Source organism: Carettochelys insculpta, chromosome 1 (genome assembly GCF_033958435.1).
Source record: "Carettochelys insculpta isolate YL-2023 chromosome 1, ASM3395843v1, whole genome shotgun sequence".
NCBI lineage: Eukaryota > Metazoa > Chordata > Testudines > Carettochelyidae > Carettochelys > Carettochelys insculpta.
The window spans coordinates 304,321,592-304,339,212 of NC_134137.1; the positions used below are offsets into that span (position 1 = coordinate 304,321,592).

At 45.5% G+C, this 17,621-nt stretch overlaps 1 protein-coding gene across 9 annotated transcripts in view; it reads left to right on the forward strand.

The window, feature by feature from the left end:
* Window positions 1–17,621, forward strand: part of PPP1R12A (protein phosphatase 1 regulatory subunit 12A) — a 227,127-nt gene that overhangs the window by 122,182 nt on the left and 87,324 nt on the right. For all 9 annotated transcript variants that reach the window (XM_075012396.1, XM_075012414.1, XM_075012338.1 and 6 more), the window contains exon 5: window positions 2,124–2,268. In XM_075012396.1, the coding sequence (XP_074868497.1) occupies window positions 2,124–2,268 (145 nt within the window). The remainder of the gene's footprint in view (window positions 1–2,123; window positions 2,269–17,621) is intronic.

A 17,621-nucleotide genomic window follows, 5' to 3' on the forward strand; every position in this document is an offset into this window, starting at 1 on the left:
GAGCCATTATTTATGGAAATTACCTGTTGGTAAAAGGATCTTTTTCTTTTTTCTCCAAATATGGTATCTATCATTTGAAGGTTTATGACTGATTTATAACCCTTTTTGTGAGTAAAAATGAATGATTCTTAATACTTGAATCATAGGAAAATGCTACTGTAAGAACACGTGGCACTTTTGTTAATCTTGTAGCATATGTGATCTCCCTCATAAGCACACACGTATTCTTCCTCCCTCCCACCCAGTCCCCATTCCTAATCGATAGTTCTAGGAAATACTGACTAACTGTTTCTGGTTCTTGACCCATGAAATCAGTAGTGCTAAACTTAGGCTGGAGCCACACTACAGCGGAAAATGGACCTGCTGAAGGTCATTCTTCTGGGGTTTCATTTCACACATGCGTGAAATGAAACTCCCAGGGGTCTATATCAACCCCTGTACTCGCGAGAGGGAAGGAATAAGGAAAGTCAACAGGAGAAACACTCCTGTTGACCTTCCTCCATGTGGACAGACATGGAAGTCAACCATCGGTAAATTGTTTTTTAGCTACACAATTGGTGGAGCTAAAATGGCTTATTGGCAGTTGGCTTCTGTATCTTGTATAGCTATTGCCTTAAACTGAAGGGACATTGTTGATTTGAGAAGGCTCAAAGCTTTGAGAAGAGCTACAGTGGCTGTGTCTAGACTAACCCCCAACTTCGAAGGGAGATTACTAATGAAGTGCTACACACAAGCCAGCACTTTGAAGTTTCACAGTTCAAAGTTGCTGCAGGGGAGATTTAGCCTAATGAAGTGCTGGATATGCACCACAGCACTTCGTTAGTAATCGCTGAACACCCTAGTTACTATGCCACCTTCGAAGTTGGGGGCTAGTGTAGACACAACCATTGATGCATCTAAGCACAGTTCTGCTACACTGCTAGTTACGAATCATCTTAAGGGATGATATCAGCTCCAAAAATGAATTTGAAAATACAGTAAACTCTTTCATATCTGGCAGCCTGAGGGCTGGGAAGTTGCCAGATATTCAAATATTCTGGATAATAGAGCAGTGTACCTAGCAATGCATAGCACTAAATAAAAACAAGATTAGATATTAAAAATCAAACAAAAATATATGCAGAGTACTTTATTTACCAACAGCAGTAGTGCTGTACACTTAAATGGATACTGCATTTTCTGAATTTATTTGTATTTACTTTCACTGTGCTGTACTCATGGAAAACATAACTAGAATTTACTTCTGGTTAAAATGCTGATTATCTGAGAATTCTAGAGGATAGAATGGCAAATATGAAAACGTTTCCTGTAGTTTCAGGTAGTTTAACATGCCGTGTCTGACAGTTTTTGAGATTTTTATGCTCATATGTTCCTAAATTACTTCTCTCTCTCCTGTTCCTGTATAAAAGATTCACAACAAGGGAGAATTGTCTGACTATATATAATCAGTCAAGTCCATGTGAACAAAACAGAAGGGGGAAAGCAAACTCTTGAATTGCTTTTTTGTAATGATCTTGAGAATTGTAATGACTGAAAATATTTCTTGGTAAGCCGTGTGGGATTTTTAAGTTGTGTGGTTTTTAATGAACACTTAGGCCGTGTCTACACTTGCATTCCTCTTCTGAAAGGGGCACGCAAATGAGGGAAATAGAAAATGCAAACAAGGTGCAGATTTATGTATCTGGTCTCATTTGCATGTTCTACTTTAAAAAAAGCATCTTTTGAAAGAACAAAAGCAGTATAGATGCAGCTCTTTTGAAAGTAAACCCCATCTTTGAAAGAACTCTTTTTATTTTGGTTCAGGAAGAAGGGTTCTTTCGAAGATGGGCTTTATTTTCGAAAGAGCCCAGTCTACGCTGCTTTTTTCTTTCCAAAGACTCCCTTTCAAAAGGGGAATATGCAAATGAGATGTCAGAGATGTAAATCTGCACCTCATTTGCAGTTTTGATTTCACTCATTTGCATGCCCCTTGAAAGAAGAATGCAAGCATAGACACAGCCTTACTGCAACCCCTATGTGAGAGAAGTCAAATGAAGACAAAAAATTAAAATAAAAATAACTCATCACTTAGTGGCAATTTATTATTAGTGGTATACAAGTTCTAATTCTTCTCATTCCTTCAGGCTTTTAATACAGACTGGCTATGATGTAAATATTAAAGATTATGATGGCTGGACACCACTTCATGCTGCTGCTCACTGGGGTAAAGAAGAAGCATGTCGAATTTTAGTGGAAAACCTGTGTGATATGGAGACTGTCAACAAAGTGGTAGGATTTTTATGTAATCCTTCTCAAGATGCAAAGTTCTGGTCTCTAAAGTGACTTTAGAAGCCAGGGTAAGCACGGTAGTGATAGTGTGCCATTCCAGAACTAGCATGTTGTGTGCTTAGAGGTTTTGTTTTTTTTTTTTTTTAAAGATCGTTTCTAAATTGACTTATAGATGGCTGACTCAACTTTGTACTTCATTTTCAACAATTGACCATGTGCTCTATTTTATTTCTTTTAAAAGCAAATTTGAAATAAAACTAGTGTGAACTTATGGTGCGGTAGAATTTTCCTGAATGTTTAGGGTTACATAAGGCTTTTCAATTTTTTAATTCTAATTTTAACTAGTGTTTTATTTGCTGGATATTTTCTTAACCCTTTTTGGCTCATGACAACTCGCCAGCTTTGCTTGGGCTCTAAATTGTCTTTAATACGTTTCACTTAAGTGGAAAAATGCTGGTGTCTTTTGCTAGCGTTGGGCTGCAGGATGGCAACATTTAACTACTAAAAGCAATTTCTGCTTATATGCACTGAAGTGTTAACACTGTGTTCTGCTTTTGTGCACTTGGGAAACATACCAGGCAGAGTTGGGCATACTAAATGATGCATCAGATTGCAGCATGGAAACATGAAGCTACAGTGTCTTACCTCCTCTGTTGGACAGATCTTAGGAACTGTGGACTTAACTTAGCTCTGCAGCAAACCTGTCTTCTCCAAAATCCAAACATTCCTATGTGTTTAGAAGCTTCATAAGGACTGAAATAGTTAGTGAATGTTCCAAAGGGCTGAGGCTCTTGTTGCTTCCTTTGTTCTACCTGGACCCTGAACCACTCAGTGCAAGTGAATTTTCCCACCTGTCTTTTAAGGTGTATGGTTTCATTCACTGTGCCGTTCTTAAATGCGTGTATTTTATTTAATTAAGTTCTTAGGCATAAAAAATAAACTGGAATTAGTTATGTTAATATCTATAACTTATGTAAGGAGGAACCCACTTAAGAATAATATTGTGGTTTGTGTTGAAAATCAGACATTATGCCTAGACATTTGTTAGATTAGGAGCTTGTTTTTCCACTGTGCCAGAGATAGACACTGCAGGGATTGAACCACTAGCCATTGATTTCTTGCATTTGCTTAGATGCAATAAATTGATTTCTGAGCACTCTATGCCAGTATACCACCAAAATAAGAATAGCTGGTGTCGGTGGAAGAGCAGTCTCCCACTGATCTTACTCATATGCAAGAGTGTGTTCTACAGACCAGTCAGTTTAATTTCTGTGCTGGGAAAGATAATGGAACAAATAACTAAGGAATTCAACTGCAAATATCTGGAAGAAAATAAGGTGGTAGGTAACAGCCAGCGTGGATTTGTGAAGAACAAATCGTGTCAGACCAATCTGATAACTCTTTTTGACAGGATAACAAGCCTTGTGGATAAGGGAGCAGCGGTGGACATGGTATACCTAGACTTTAGTAAGGCATTTGACACGGTCTCCCGTGATCTTCTTATCAATAAACTAAGAAAATACAAGGTAGATGGGGCCACTATGAAGTGGGTACATAACTGGCTGGATAACCATTCTCACAGAGTAGTTACTAATGGTTTGCAGGCATGCTTGAAGAGTGTAACAAGTGGGGTTCTGCAGGGATCTGTTTGGGGAACGGTTCTATTCAACATCTCACCAAAGATTTAGATAGTGGCATAGAGAGTACGTTTATTAAGTTTGCAGATGATACCAAACTGGGAAGGGTTGCAACTCCTTTGAAGGATAGGGTCATAATTCAAAATGATTTGGACAAACTGGAGAACTGGTCTGAGGTAAACAGGAAGAAGTTTAATAAGGACAAATGCAAGGTACTCAACTTAGGAAGGAACAATCAACTTCATACATATGGAATGGGATTAAAGATCCACTAATGCACAAAGAACCATTGAAAACAGAAAATTACACTGTATTGAGACAACATATTTCAGTTGCATAAGAAAGTCAGATGTTTATTTAACAGAGCTAAATTAATCTTTGGTCTTATATCTGTCCCTGAAACTTAATTCATATGCCAAGTGGGTCCTTAATATGGAGTGGCAGTGCATACGGTAGTATTAATGCTCTGGAGAAATGTCCCTGAGAAAACTTGGCTATCCTCACTCATACTGAGGGAAGAAGGGATAGAGGAGAAGCTGAGCAGCGGTGGCCAAGGACATGCGTTTGCTTCTTCTTCGAGTGTCCCCGTGGGTGCTCCACATTAGGTGTCGGGCTCGCCCGGCGCCGCAGATCGGATCTTCCAAGCAGTTTCTGCCGGACCGCGCATGCGCCGGTGCACGCCACTCCCCCGCGCGCTCCCGGCCACGTGCGCGATCCGGTCCCCGCCAGTTCCTCTTAACCTCCGTCGGCTGCAGACGGAATCTGAACTAGGCTAAGGCCAAGTAGCGTATTCAATGACTTTATCTGTTTTTCTTTAAAGTTTTTCAAGTACTTAGGCTACTGCAAGTTAGCCGGTTGTTTGTTTTTGCAAAAAAAAACAAAAAAAAAACAAAAGCAACAAACAAACTACAAGCGGGACAGCTTCAATCCAGTCCCAGTAACAAGCGCCGGAGGCCAGGAGCATCGGGCCGTCAGCCCTCTTGCTGAGGCAGGCCATCGGACGGGGAAAACAGCACAGGGAAGGTGCTAAGTACCCGCTTAACAACTGAAAGACTCACCAACAATGTCCTCTTCAGGCTTTAAAAAAATGTGAGTCCTGCCGAGAGGCGATTAAGGAGAGACAGGGAGATGTGGCTTAAAATGCTGCTTTTGATAAGGCCCTCCAGCCAGACGTGCCGGAGCGGCCGCAGCAGGAGGGACCCTCCGGGGCCCATAAAAGGAAAGCTGCCTCCCTCACTCCATCAGCGCAGAAACGGAGGAAAGTCTCCCCAGCCCGATCCCTGCCATCAGCAACAGCGAGCGGGACGGGAGGAGCGCACAGCCCCCAGCCGCAGCAACAGCTGATGGGCGGCGGCAGGGAGAGCCACGTGGAAGCGGCTCAGCCTCCGATGATCAGCCAGCCGCCCGGCACCGCAAGCAGGGCAGCGGCTTAAAACTGCTTTTCATAAGGCCCTCCAGCCAGACGTGCCGGAGCGGCCACAGCAGGAGGGACCCTGCGGGGCCCATAAAAGGAAAGCTGCCAAAAACGGAGGAAAGCCTCCCCAGCCCGATCCCTGCCGGCAACAATAGCGAGCGGGACGGGAGGAGCGAGCAGCCCCCAGCCGCAGCAACAGCTGATTGGCGGCGGCACGGAGAGCCACGTGGAAGCGGCTCAGCCTCCGATAATCAGCCAGCCGCCCCGCACCGCAGGCAGGGCGGCGGCTAAACAAGCGGCGGTACCGGCGGCACCGCAGGCAGCGGCACCGACCCCCGGGGAACCGGCGGTGCAGAGCGCGCAGGCACGCAGCCTGCAGGCACCGGAGCACACCGCACCTGCGGCACCGCCCTCGAGCGTGCCGAGCTCGGTGCGCACGGGGCCGGGATCCCCTGTACGTCAGGGGGCGGAGTTACCTCCTCAAGGGAGGGGGAAGGCTGCACACAAGAGGAGGCATTGCAGCCCCTCTCCGCACAGGGCTGTGGAGTTGCTTTCTCACAGCCCTCCGCTTATGTTACAGACTCCAACCAGAAGGTAGGGGTCCCCCCTAGCCTCCCCGGAGCCCCCTTCTCCATTTTTTGCAACCAGCCTCACCCTGGCTGGGACCACCTTCACCCTTCCTGGGGTTTGAACCGCTGGACTATTATGCAAAATTGCTCTCTCCAGCCCTCCCCCAGACGCAGAGGGTATGCACCAAGGGAGTGGTCTAGGTCACCTTCCCAAGAACAGTGCCTATACTGCCATGGTCGCCCCTACCACGCGGGGCATAGACACCATCGGCTATCTACCAGGGAAAGATCCCCACAAACGATCTCGTACCCCCGAGGGCAATTGCGACCGGGGACAGAGACTCAAGCATCTCAGGGGGGACTGGTTATGGAACCCCGAGATTTTCCCTTGCAAACCTCTAGTGAGAGGGTGTACCATCACCAGCAGGAACCGGAAGGGTCCACAGAGACGTATCCCAGTGGTTCCTCGCTCTCCTCCCCAGATGAGGCTACGGCCCCGGGGGACGTCCATCCTCCGGATGATCTCAAACAGTTCCAGGCGCTGTTTTACGAGGGTGGCCTTCACGCAAGGCATCCAGACAGCTAAGGTGCAAGAGAAACACCATAAGCTCCTCAAAAATCTGAGACGTCCGGCCTCCTCCAAAATAGCAATACCGCTTAATGACGCAATCTTGGAGTCTGCCACTATGATATGGTAGACTCCTGCGACTATTCCGCCTGTCCACAAGAGAGCGGAGGGAAAAAAAAAAAAAACAAAACTTTGTGCCGACAAAGGGCACGGAGTTCCTGTTCAGCCACCCACAACCAAATTCCTTGATGGTGGAGTTGTCGCAATGTGGGGGAACAGACAAACATGCCAAAAAGCTAGAGCTGTTGGGCAGAAAGGTCTACTACTCCTCCACTCTACTGTTGCGAATGGCAAATTACGCAGCGCATCTAGCGAACCATAATTTCGATAACCACATTAGGTTAACCTCCCTCATGGACTCGCTTCCAGAGGGCAAGAAACCAGTGCTCAAGGCCATCATGCAAGAAGGCTACGCGGCCTCGAGGACGGGAGTTTAGATCGCCCTGGATGTTGCGGACTCAGCAACAGCGTCCCCAGTACCACAGGGGTTACGAGCAAGGGCGACATCAACAGCACCAGCAGTACAGAACTCCCAGGCATCGTTCCCAACACAGCCGTGCGTCCTCGGGGCAGGGCCAAAGGCCACAAGTTTGACACACAGATCCAGGGCTGCGCCATCACTACCGTCGCAAGGTCATCCGAAGCGGTTATTCCACCATCGCCTCCGACCATTCTATAACCAGTGGCGAAGGATCACCACAGACAAATGGGTGCTGGAGATCATAGCCACGGGGTACGCGATCCCCTTCCAGTCGCTCCCACCGCCATGACCTCCACCCAGGCCCCGCCTCCAGGAGGCCTCCCACGTGGCGAGGCTCAAGCAGGAGGTAGACCATCTCATGCTCATAGGGGCAGTGGAAAGAGTGCCGGAGCAACTGCAAGGGAGAGGGTTCTACTCCAGGTACTTCCTCACGGGGAAAAAGACAGGAGGCGGGAGGTCCATCTTAGATTTTCGAGGCCTCAACCGGTACCTGCGCAAGCAACGCTTTCGGATGATCACAATCGCCTCCATCCTTACGGCACTAGACGATGGAGATTGGTTCGCAGCCCTCGACTTACAAGACGCGTATTTTCACATAACTATTCATCCGGCTCACCTACGATTCCTCTGGTTTCTCATGGTAGGCAAAGAACATTTTCAATACAAGATCCTACCGTTTGGCCTCTCCTCGGCCCCCAGAGTCTTCACCAAGCCCTTGGCAGTGGTGTCAGCCTACCTGCACAGACAGGGGGTATTTATATTCCAGTATCCGGATGACTGCCTACTCAAAGGGGCCTCGAAGGAGGAGGTACTACGCATAATATGCGTCACAACAGGCACGTTCTCTCGCTCGGCCTGGTTATCAATCTGACAAAATCAAAGATAGACCCCTTGCAGGACATAGAGTTCGTAGGGGCACACATCAATTCTATTACAGCGAGGGCGTATCTACCAGAGACTCCCTTTCGGGCCGTCGGCTCCCTCGTGCAAGTCTTCACCTTCAGCCCTACGGTGCTGGTTCTGACGTGCTTACAGCTGCTGGGCCACATGGCAGCAGCGGCGTTCGTACAACAGAACGCCAGGTTACACATGCACAGCATGCAGCACTGGCTGGCGAGCGTATACAACCCGGCAGCACACACTGTTCACAGGGTGGCGTCGCCCACAACAGAGGTGTGCAAATCCCTGCAATGGTGGGTAAACCCCGAGAACCTGCTAACAGGGGTACCCTTCCACCAACCACACATATTGGTTTTTCTTACTACAGACGCCTCCCTCATAGGGTGGGGAGCACACATGGGCGAAGAGGTGACGCAAGGGCTGTGGTCCTCCACGGAGCAGTCACTGCACACAAATATACTGGAGCTCAGAGCAGTGTTCAACGCCTGCAGACACTTTCGAGACCATATAAAAGGCAAAGTAGTCGGGATCAGTATAGACAATACCTCCACCATGTTTTATATGAATCGGCAAAGAGGAGCTCGGTCCCGTGCCTTATGTGCAGAAGCAGTCCGGTCGTGAAACTGCTGCATCGCCAACAATATAACCCTGGAAGCCTCGTACTTCCCAGGCGTTCACAATGTGAAGGCAGACCAGCTGAGCAGGCGTTTCGCACTCACGCACGAGTGGCAGATCCGTCCCGATCTGCTGCAACCGATTTTTCATGCATGGGGTTTTTCCCCAGATAGACCTGTTTGCTACTCAGCACAACAAGAAGTGCCCACGATTCTGCTCCAGGGCAGGACTGGGACGGGGGTCCCTGAGGGACGCCTTCGCGATATCTTGGAGGGGCCCCCTGCTTTACGCTTTCCCTCCCACAGTGCTCATCCACAAGGTGTTGCAGAAAGCCAGGAGGGAAGGAGCCTGAATGATCCCGATAGTCCCAACGTGGGATCAACAGCAATGGTTCCCCCTACTCCTGCGCATGTCGGACCGGCCACCGATGCCCCTTCCGGTGGCGCCGGATCTGCTCACGCAAGCCCAGGGGTCCATAGTGCCTCCGCACCCCCAAGGCCTGCGACTACAAACGTGGTTAATCCATGGCTCAGCTCCCTAGAGAGCACATGTACGGAGGAAGTGCAGCAAGTCCTAGAAAGTAGCAGGAGGACTTCCACCAGGAAGACCTACAAGCAGAAATGGACTCGCTTTACGGCATGGTGTTCTACCAAACAGCTAGCCCCCCTTTCGGTGCCTATGGCTGTGATATTAGAGTATTTACTGGACCTCAAGAGAGGAGGACTCTCGCTATCCTCGTTTAAGGTCCGCCTTTTTGGCATTCAGACACGGAGAGACAGGGCACACGGTGTTCGCCCATCCCATGGTTACCAGGTTCCTTAAAGGGCTGGTAAACCTATACCCCGCCCCCCTCGGAAACCGCTTCCACCTTCGTGGAACTTGGACCTGGTGCTTAATGCGAAAAGGGGACCACCGTTCGAGCCTTTGGCCACGGTTTCCCTCTGCCTCCTTATGATAAAGACGACCTCTCTTCTCGCAATCACGTCAGCTCGCAGGGTGAGCGAGCTTGCGGCAGTTATGGCAACGCCACCCTGCGCTGTTTTTTCCAAGGAGGCGGTAACCATACGGCTGCATCCAGCCTTTGTTCCTAAAGTTTCTTCTGAGTTTCATACTAACGAACCTATTGTTTATCCTCGTTTTATCCAAAGCCTCATAACTCTGACAAAGACGCGCGCCTACACCTCCTGGACGTGAGGAGGCGCTAGCTTTCTATATAGACAGGACCAAGTCCTTCCAGAGAATGGATAGACTCCTAGTCTCTATCGCTCCCAAATCAAAAGGAGAATGTCTCTCTTCGCAGAGAATCTCGAAGCACATCGTATCTTGCATTAAAAAGTGCTACAAACTCAAAAAGACTCCTTTCCTGGCCATGCCCAGAGCTCATTCCACTAGGGCGGTGGCAGCATGAACAGCCCTTTTTCAAGGGCGTTGCGCTAAAAGACATTTGCAGAGTGGCGACCTGGTCATCCTGTGACACCTTCGCCAAACATTACGCCCTTCACAGGGTATTCTAAGAGGATACCCGTCTCTCGACAGCGGTCCTCTCGGGGACAAGCTGCACATACTCCGATTACCCACCTCCTATCTTGGGTTACTGCTGGGTAGTCACCTAATGTGGAGCACCCACAGGGACACTCGAAGAAGAAAGAAAGGTTACTCACCGTAGTAAAGGTGGTTCTTCGAGATGTGTCCCCGTGGGTGCTCCACTACCCGCCCATCCTCCCCGCTTCGGATCTCTGTTTAGTGTTTTGCAGGAGCATCCGAGGCGGATGGTCAAGTAACTGGTGGGGACCGGATCGCGCACGTGGCCGGGAGCGCGCGGGGGAGTGGCGCGCACCGGCGCATGCGCGGTCCGGCAGAAACTGCTTGGAAGATCCGATCTGCAGCGCCGGGCGAGCCCAACACCTAATGTGGAGCACCCACGGGGACACATCTCGAAGAACCACCGTTACTACGGTGAGTAACCTTTCTTTGTGCAGCTGAGATACTCCATCTGTAGTTTTGCAATCAGTGGCTTGGCTTTCAGAGATTCTCAGTACCCAAACGCAGTTGAAATTCTGAGTTGTGTGTTCTGGTCAGCTCCTGAGAACCAAAATGCTTTTATTTAGGTGCCTAGCTCTAGATATTTGGCATGATGGATTGTGTTTTGGATTGCAGTTATTTTACCAAAGGAAAATAAGCTTATATAAGTCATAAATGTTCGATTTTTAAGAACTAATGTACTTTATTTTAGGCCAACATGCTTGAAAATTTTGGCCTTACTGTGGATATGAATGTGCATAGAATATTTTCGTGACAATGGAGAACTTTTATTTGTAGAGTGCTGTTAAGTGTAAAGCTCACAGATGATGGTTCCGCATGAGGGAGTACATCAACAGAAAGTTATACAACTACCCCCCTTAAATGAGCTTTCTGGTATTCAGCTTGTGTCTTTGAAGTGGTCAACCAAATTGTGACCCAGATCGCATGTTATTTCTTGTCACACTTCTGATACAATACCTGCATATAAAGACTTCCATAGCAATTTTCACAGATAACCTGGTTACTTGTGGACACTTGTAAAGCTTTAAATTTCCATTTGGTAAGCTTTGCTTCCTGCACAAAATATTGATCAGATGACAGTAAGTCAATCAAATGTAGCTGAATTTTGGTGTAAGCTTTATCAGGGTCCATTTGCAGACAGTATGGACAGGGTTTTTTTCCCTTCTCAAAGTGTGACCTGTTGCTGATTCTTGAAGTTGTCTGCTTTTGTTCCATGTGGAGGCTTTCAGGGGGGCTACAAATCAGTGCCAGTATTAGACTGAGTCCCAGGGTGAAAAGCCAAAGTCCTGCCTCATGTGGTTGAAGCCTGCGCCTTGAGACCTACTACACAGGACTGAAACCAAAGCCTGGGCAATATAGTTTCGCAGGTGCCGTGTGGCAAGAGACTCTCTCCCTACTTGCTATAATGCCATTTCTGGCTTTCATGTACAGAAAACTAGTTATTGTGGCATGGATGGCCCATGGAGGTTGAGAAGCCTTGCCTTACATTTCTTCCATTCTCCCTGCTCAATCCACATAGCGTGCTGAATGTTTTTGGTAATCTAAAATTACTCACTTTGGCAGCGGATGAATAAGTGGCTTTTCAGAGTTAGCTGCAGAATGAATTCCCACAAGTGTCCCTAGTCATTCCCTAATTAAATGTGCAAGATATACTCAGTCTCTTAGATGCAGGCCCCTTTCCCTTCTCCTTGCAGCCACTTGCTACATCTACACTACAAGATAAATTTGCAGTTAAGGCAGTTGGATCAGTATTGCCACGTCTGTCTTCACTTTAAATACCATTAGCTCAGTTTAGGGAGAATTAATACCTATATTATAATGTCCTCGGAACCAGTTAAGTGTAGCATCAAGTTCAAATGAAGGCCATTATGGAAGTGCCACATCTTAAAATCAAATTTATTAGCCTCCAGAGGTGCCACAATACCCCATAGTGCTCTGCTGTGGCCACTGCTCTCCAGGTGTACAGGAATTAAGTAACAGGAAGTCAGTGAATTTCAGGTCAGGACCAGGAAGCCCCTGGCTGTGGGGTAGTGTTGGTATGAGATGCTGAGAAGCATCTTTCGTTCTTAGTACTTAGCACTGTGAGTGCATCTACCCATTACAAATAGTCCCAGCATTGTTCTGTGTCTTCCTCCACTAGCTGAGCATTTGGTTTTTTTTTTTTTTTCCTGCCCTGCTTGGTGCCAGCCACAGCCTCACCACACCACGTGATGGCACGTCTCTTGTGGGGGTCATGTTTGTATGAGAGCCGGAGAAACTTCTTCTCAGCTGGCTGTTTGTGCACGCCTCCCAGCCACTGATGCCACACACTCGGGGTCTCTACTATGCTCAGCCACATCATGTGGGTACCCCAGACCTCATAAAAAGATGTGCCTGTCATTTGGTGCTGACCATGCTGCCAGGCAGCACCATGTCCTGACTTGCACATGGTTAGGGCTTCAAGGGCAGCAAAGGTTTTAGGGGTGTTGCTGCTGCTGGGGGGAAGTCTCCCTCGGTGGTTAAGATTTGCAGGGGCTTGGAGCTGTCCAGGGGGCCTGTTTCAACTGGTCCCGTGCCAAAAATATTTTTGGGGCCTTTCTGCCCCCAGGAGGAAGTTGACCCTGGCAGCTGCAAATTGTGGGGGCCCGCAGCTGCTCCCAGGGGGGACTACTGAAACTGGCCCCGCACTCAAACCCTCCCATGCTGCCCCACCACCACCACAGCAAGGGCCTGGGGGCTAGCTGTCATTGGGGGGAAGTTTCCCCTGCCAGTTGTGAATTTGGGCAGGCCTGGTTGCTGCCTGGGGGAAGAGTTCAAGTGGCCCTCAAGCATGGACCCTGCATCCCACTGCCAAAACAGATTTTTGAGGACCATGTTAACTGGCCATTCAACCTCCCAAATACCAAACAACCTCACATTGCCAATGAAATTTGGTGAGCCCTATCCCCCCCCCACAAGTTGGCAATGTGTGTAGTGAAGAGGGAAGCCAAAAATCTTTTTTTCCTTGCCTTTTCTTTCCTCTTTCTTCTGACCCCTTGGACCCCTTCATGGAGGGAAGAGTGGGTGGAGGGCCAGTTGAGAACACAGACACTGTACACAAAAGCTGTATAATGAACTGGGAAAACAAAAACCCTCCCCTCAGCAACTCTTTGTTTTTTTTCAGCAACTTTACTCTGTCTACTCTTTCTTCATGCTTCTGATTGTCTCTGTATTATTTTCAGAGATCAGATGTACTCAAGGGAGTACATCGGGTGGAGGGCTAGTTGAGAAGACACACACCTGCTGATTTTTGTGAAATCTTTCATAATCCAGTTACTGCTACAGTTTTTAAAAGCAATTCAGTTATAGAAGAAAGAGATTTCTGTGCATTTGGCAATCTTTGTTGATGCACTAGTTTTCTATCCTTCCACCTGGAAAAATGGACTTTTGCTTACGACAGGAGGGGAATGAGGCAATGCAGTGTGGGAAGATGATGTCAAATACTAGTGAAAATACCCAGAATGCTACAGGGATGAGGGAACTATGGGATAGGTTTACACAATGCACTGCTGCAACAATTGATGTTTGCCAATTGAGTGTGGTAGTAATATATTGACTTTTTGAGGAGCATGTGGGGAGGTGAGGATAGTCAAATTTGAATTTATAAAATCCAGTGTTACAAAATCGGTATTAATAAATTTGAATTTGTCTCATAGCATAGACATAGCTTCAGAATCCATTCTTGCCTAGACAGAGCATCTGGTGGACATGGATTGTACGCACAAACTAATTGATCTTCTTGATCATCAGTGTGTGATATTTAGCTGTGCTGGATATATATGGTAAAATAATCGGTTCTAGTATACAAGTGGTTCTGTTTCAGAGTTAATGTTCTTGAGATAAATGAAACAGTTCATACCCCCTTAAAGTGACTATTTCAGGCTTTTTGTCTATAAACTGACACTGCTTGGAGGCGGCAGGAACACACTCAAATGATCTCACAGAAACTGAAAGGTCAAAACTGTTGTAGGAAGTGTAGGGGTGGACCACATGTTGCTTGGTGCAAATCTAGGCTGTACGAAAGCCTTCTCAGTCTTGGGTTTGCTTAAAATAGCCTTCACAATATAACTAGGTGCATACTTGACTTAATTTGGCTACCAGTCTGATTGAAGCTAAAGACAAGTATGAACTCCTCTCCTGTTTCTTAAGGAGCTGTAAAGTCTATAGCTATTATGATCACTTTAAATGCCAACATTGCAGATTTTTGTACCAAAACATATTTTGGGTCATTTGTCCAGTCTGAACAGGATGTGTTTATGCCAAGCAAGGAGGAAATGGTCAGGCATTGTTTACTTGCGTGACTTAGTCATTGCCCTTGCCACACTAAGTGGCATGAGGCCTAAGGCAGTTCCCTGGCTTGCTATCCTCTAATGCCATTCCTGGCTTTTTTTTTTTTTTTTTTTAAATAAAATAAAACTGTGCTGTTTTTACATGTTTTGGAGTACCCACTCAGCTTGCTGGCACAGCTGTGATTTCTACTAGTACATTCAGTTTTTGTTATCTCTTCCAAAAAAGAGACAGTCAGAAATAGGTAGTAAGAATGTTTAGATGGATGTAGGTTTTTCTTTATAAGTACTGGGACCCTCTAACTTTAGACAGAAGAGTGACAACAACTAGAGATACATTATCATTTTATAAGGTAAAATTACAAAGATATTGAGAAGATATTTGGGTGTTTGGGTGTTGCTATTGTCTTTTGTTCCTGTAATTCAAGATCAAGCTCCTCAATAAACCTGAGAGGGGACCAGATTTAAAACTGAAAAATGTTTCCTGTTATAAATGTACAATTAGTCTGTGAACATTGTCACCTGGTATTTGGGGTAATTTTTTTTTAATGCTTTAATGCCGCTGTAAATAAGACTATCCAAAGTTATAATAACAAATGTTAAAAAAACAAAAATGTGATTTTTTTGAAAAGGAACTATCTCCATGCCTCAGGTGATACGACAGCCTCTAACTGCTGCGGTTTAGGTAGAAACTTTCTCTGGGGCCAGATTACCCCATAACTTCCAACACCAGAATTCTTGCATTTTTTTTGAAGCAGCTAGTAGTAGCTGCTATTGGGGCAGGAGACTAAAGTAGGTGAAACAGTGCTCTCTGGTATGACATGCTCTGTGTTACATGCTTATGTTCAGTTTACAGGAAAAAAAAGACACATTTTTTTGTCTTGAACTTTTAACATTGCAAGGTCAGTCGTCTTTCTAAATTATCAGTATTATGCCAGATAAGTCAATATGCTTTAGGGTGCCTGAGCTGGTCTACTATCTTTCAGATACTAGCATAAATTGGACCTTATTGAAAAAGATTGCTGAGGCACAGGGAGGAATGAATTTTTTTTCCTTTTTTTTTCCTCTCTCCTCACTTAGCAGTATGAGTTCTTCAAAGCTAACTGAAAGGAAAAGTAGTAAAAGGTTACTTTGGTCATTATGTGATTTTTGAATATATATATAGAAAACAAATCTGGTGAATCAGAAATGGTAATATATTCATAGTAAAAGCTATTGCTTTGAACAGAATGGGAGTTAGTTGTGTACAGCATACAGTTGTGGACCTATGGTTCGCAAATTCAGTTATTTGCAAGCAGCTGGAGTGGCGGCTTCCCTCGGGGCCCTAAGCGGGGAGTGCAGGCAGCCTCGCTATATTCACAACATTTAACATTTGTGAGGGTTGCCAACATGGAACTCTTACGAATGTTGAGACCCTACTGTATATTTAAAATACGAGAACTCAATTCCCAGCAATTGAAATTTTAGGACCCTTTTGCTGCACGTAGTAGATGAGTGGGTTGGCAAAGGTAAACTTCAGTTATTGAATCCACTGTAATTAGTGGCAATAATAGCCTGTTTTAGATCCTAACAATTAGCACTTATTAGCTGAGCTTTGTTATTTGATATCATATTTTTCAACATAAAATTACATACAGCATTGCTGTGAGTTTGATAAATATTACTACGCTTATTTTACAAAAAGCAGAATTGAAGCATAGTAGCTATGACCTACTACAGTAGGCAGGGAGAAACTCTCTATTACAGGTTGAACCTCTCTAGTCCAGCCCTCTCTGGTCTGATAACATCTGTAGTCCAGCATAACTTTAGCTAGCCAGATGACCACTTATCATGGGTGTGATCAAATTTCCCATGGCCCTGTAAAGCTTGTTTGCAGCCGCCGGTACTGGCTGTCAGTGTTCTGTGCTGCTGATTAGCTCTAATTTACCCTGTGTCCTCTAAGAGCCCAAGTAAGCAGTGGAAGTGTTGATAATGCCACTATATAATATTGACCTCCCATAGTTTGGCAAATTTTCTGTTTCTGTATCAGATCCAGGGGTGCTGAGCTAGAGAGGTTCAACCTATAGTTAAAGAATGTTCTGGTTGGGAGTTGGGAGATGGGGAATGGGTTTTCATTGGGGGGGGCCAAAAAAAGCTGCTGCAAAATCAGAATAGTGGGTTAAATTGAGTTTCCTCAACTACAACTGTTTATTTCACTACAGGATGTCAGGAGCATGAACTGTTCTCAATATTAAATAGTATTACATCTGCAAGACTATAGCTCTGCAGTAACTTAGAGCGTAAGCAGAGCTGGCTTAGATTGACTTGCAGCATGTTACTGTTGCAGAGAGTGTCTTCCTAAAGAATGAGCTTTTGGCATTCTGGAAATGTGTACCAGAGAGGCTCCTGGCAGAGCTGATCAAGGCATCCTTACTATGTTTGGGCAGTTTCTCTCTGAAAAATTCCTTTTCTGTGCTGAACAACAATAGACTGACAGGTGTTCAGTTTAACTGTTTTTTTTTAGACTAAATGAGTCAGAACATGCCCCAGTTTGAAATAAAGATTATCTAGACGGGGGGAAAAAAAGCTCTATATCTTGTATTTTTATGAATATTGCTTTTTATTACCTATTTTTTAAATGGTTCACTTGATGGAAATGTTACCCTTAATAAAAAGGTTATGTACAGTGACCAAGGATGTGTATTACAATCCAATACCATGCTTTGATGATTTTGAAATGTGAAACCAAAGGAGCATCATTCATCCATAATACCCCTAAAGTATATTACTATAGTTTGAAAACTTAACTTCAAAAGGACAGCAAGAGATGTCAGAGAGCATTTGTGAGATTAAGAAACTTAAGTGTAAGGATTTTTTTACCAAAATCCCCCTTATCAGTTAATATTAGGCTTATAGCAATTATTTTAAGAAAAATAAATTATTTTAAAGTTGTATGTAAAAGGAGCCTTTTATATTATGAGCAACAAAAAATACATACTTTTCCTGTGAGCATTTGTTTAGAAAGCCTTGGGGAAGATGTGGGAAACAGCTCACCAAATACAATAAAAGTAACCCTATTATTTATTCTTATTAATATTTGATTTATCAGATGTTAATATTATATCAGAATACAATGAAAACTGTTAGGGTTGCAAAGTCAAGAACTTAAAAGTTGGGAAACATAAGAACGAAGGATACCAGAAGTAGCTGTGGCAGCTGTGCCCTGCTGCGTTGGGCAAAAACCTCATTGACAGACTTTTCACCTGCCAAATTCTAACAGTTGT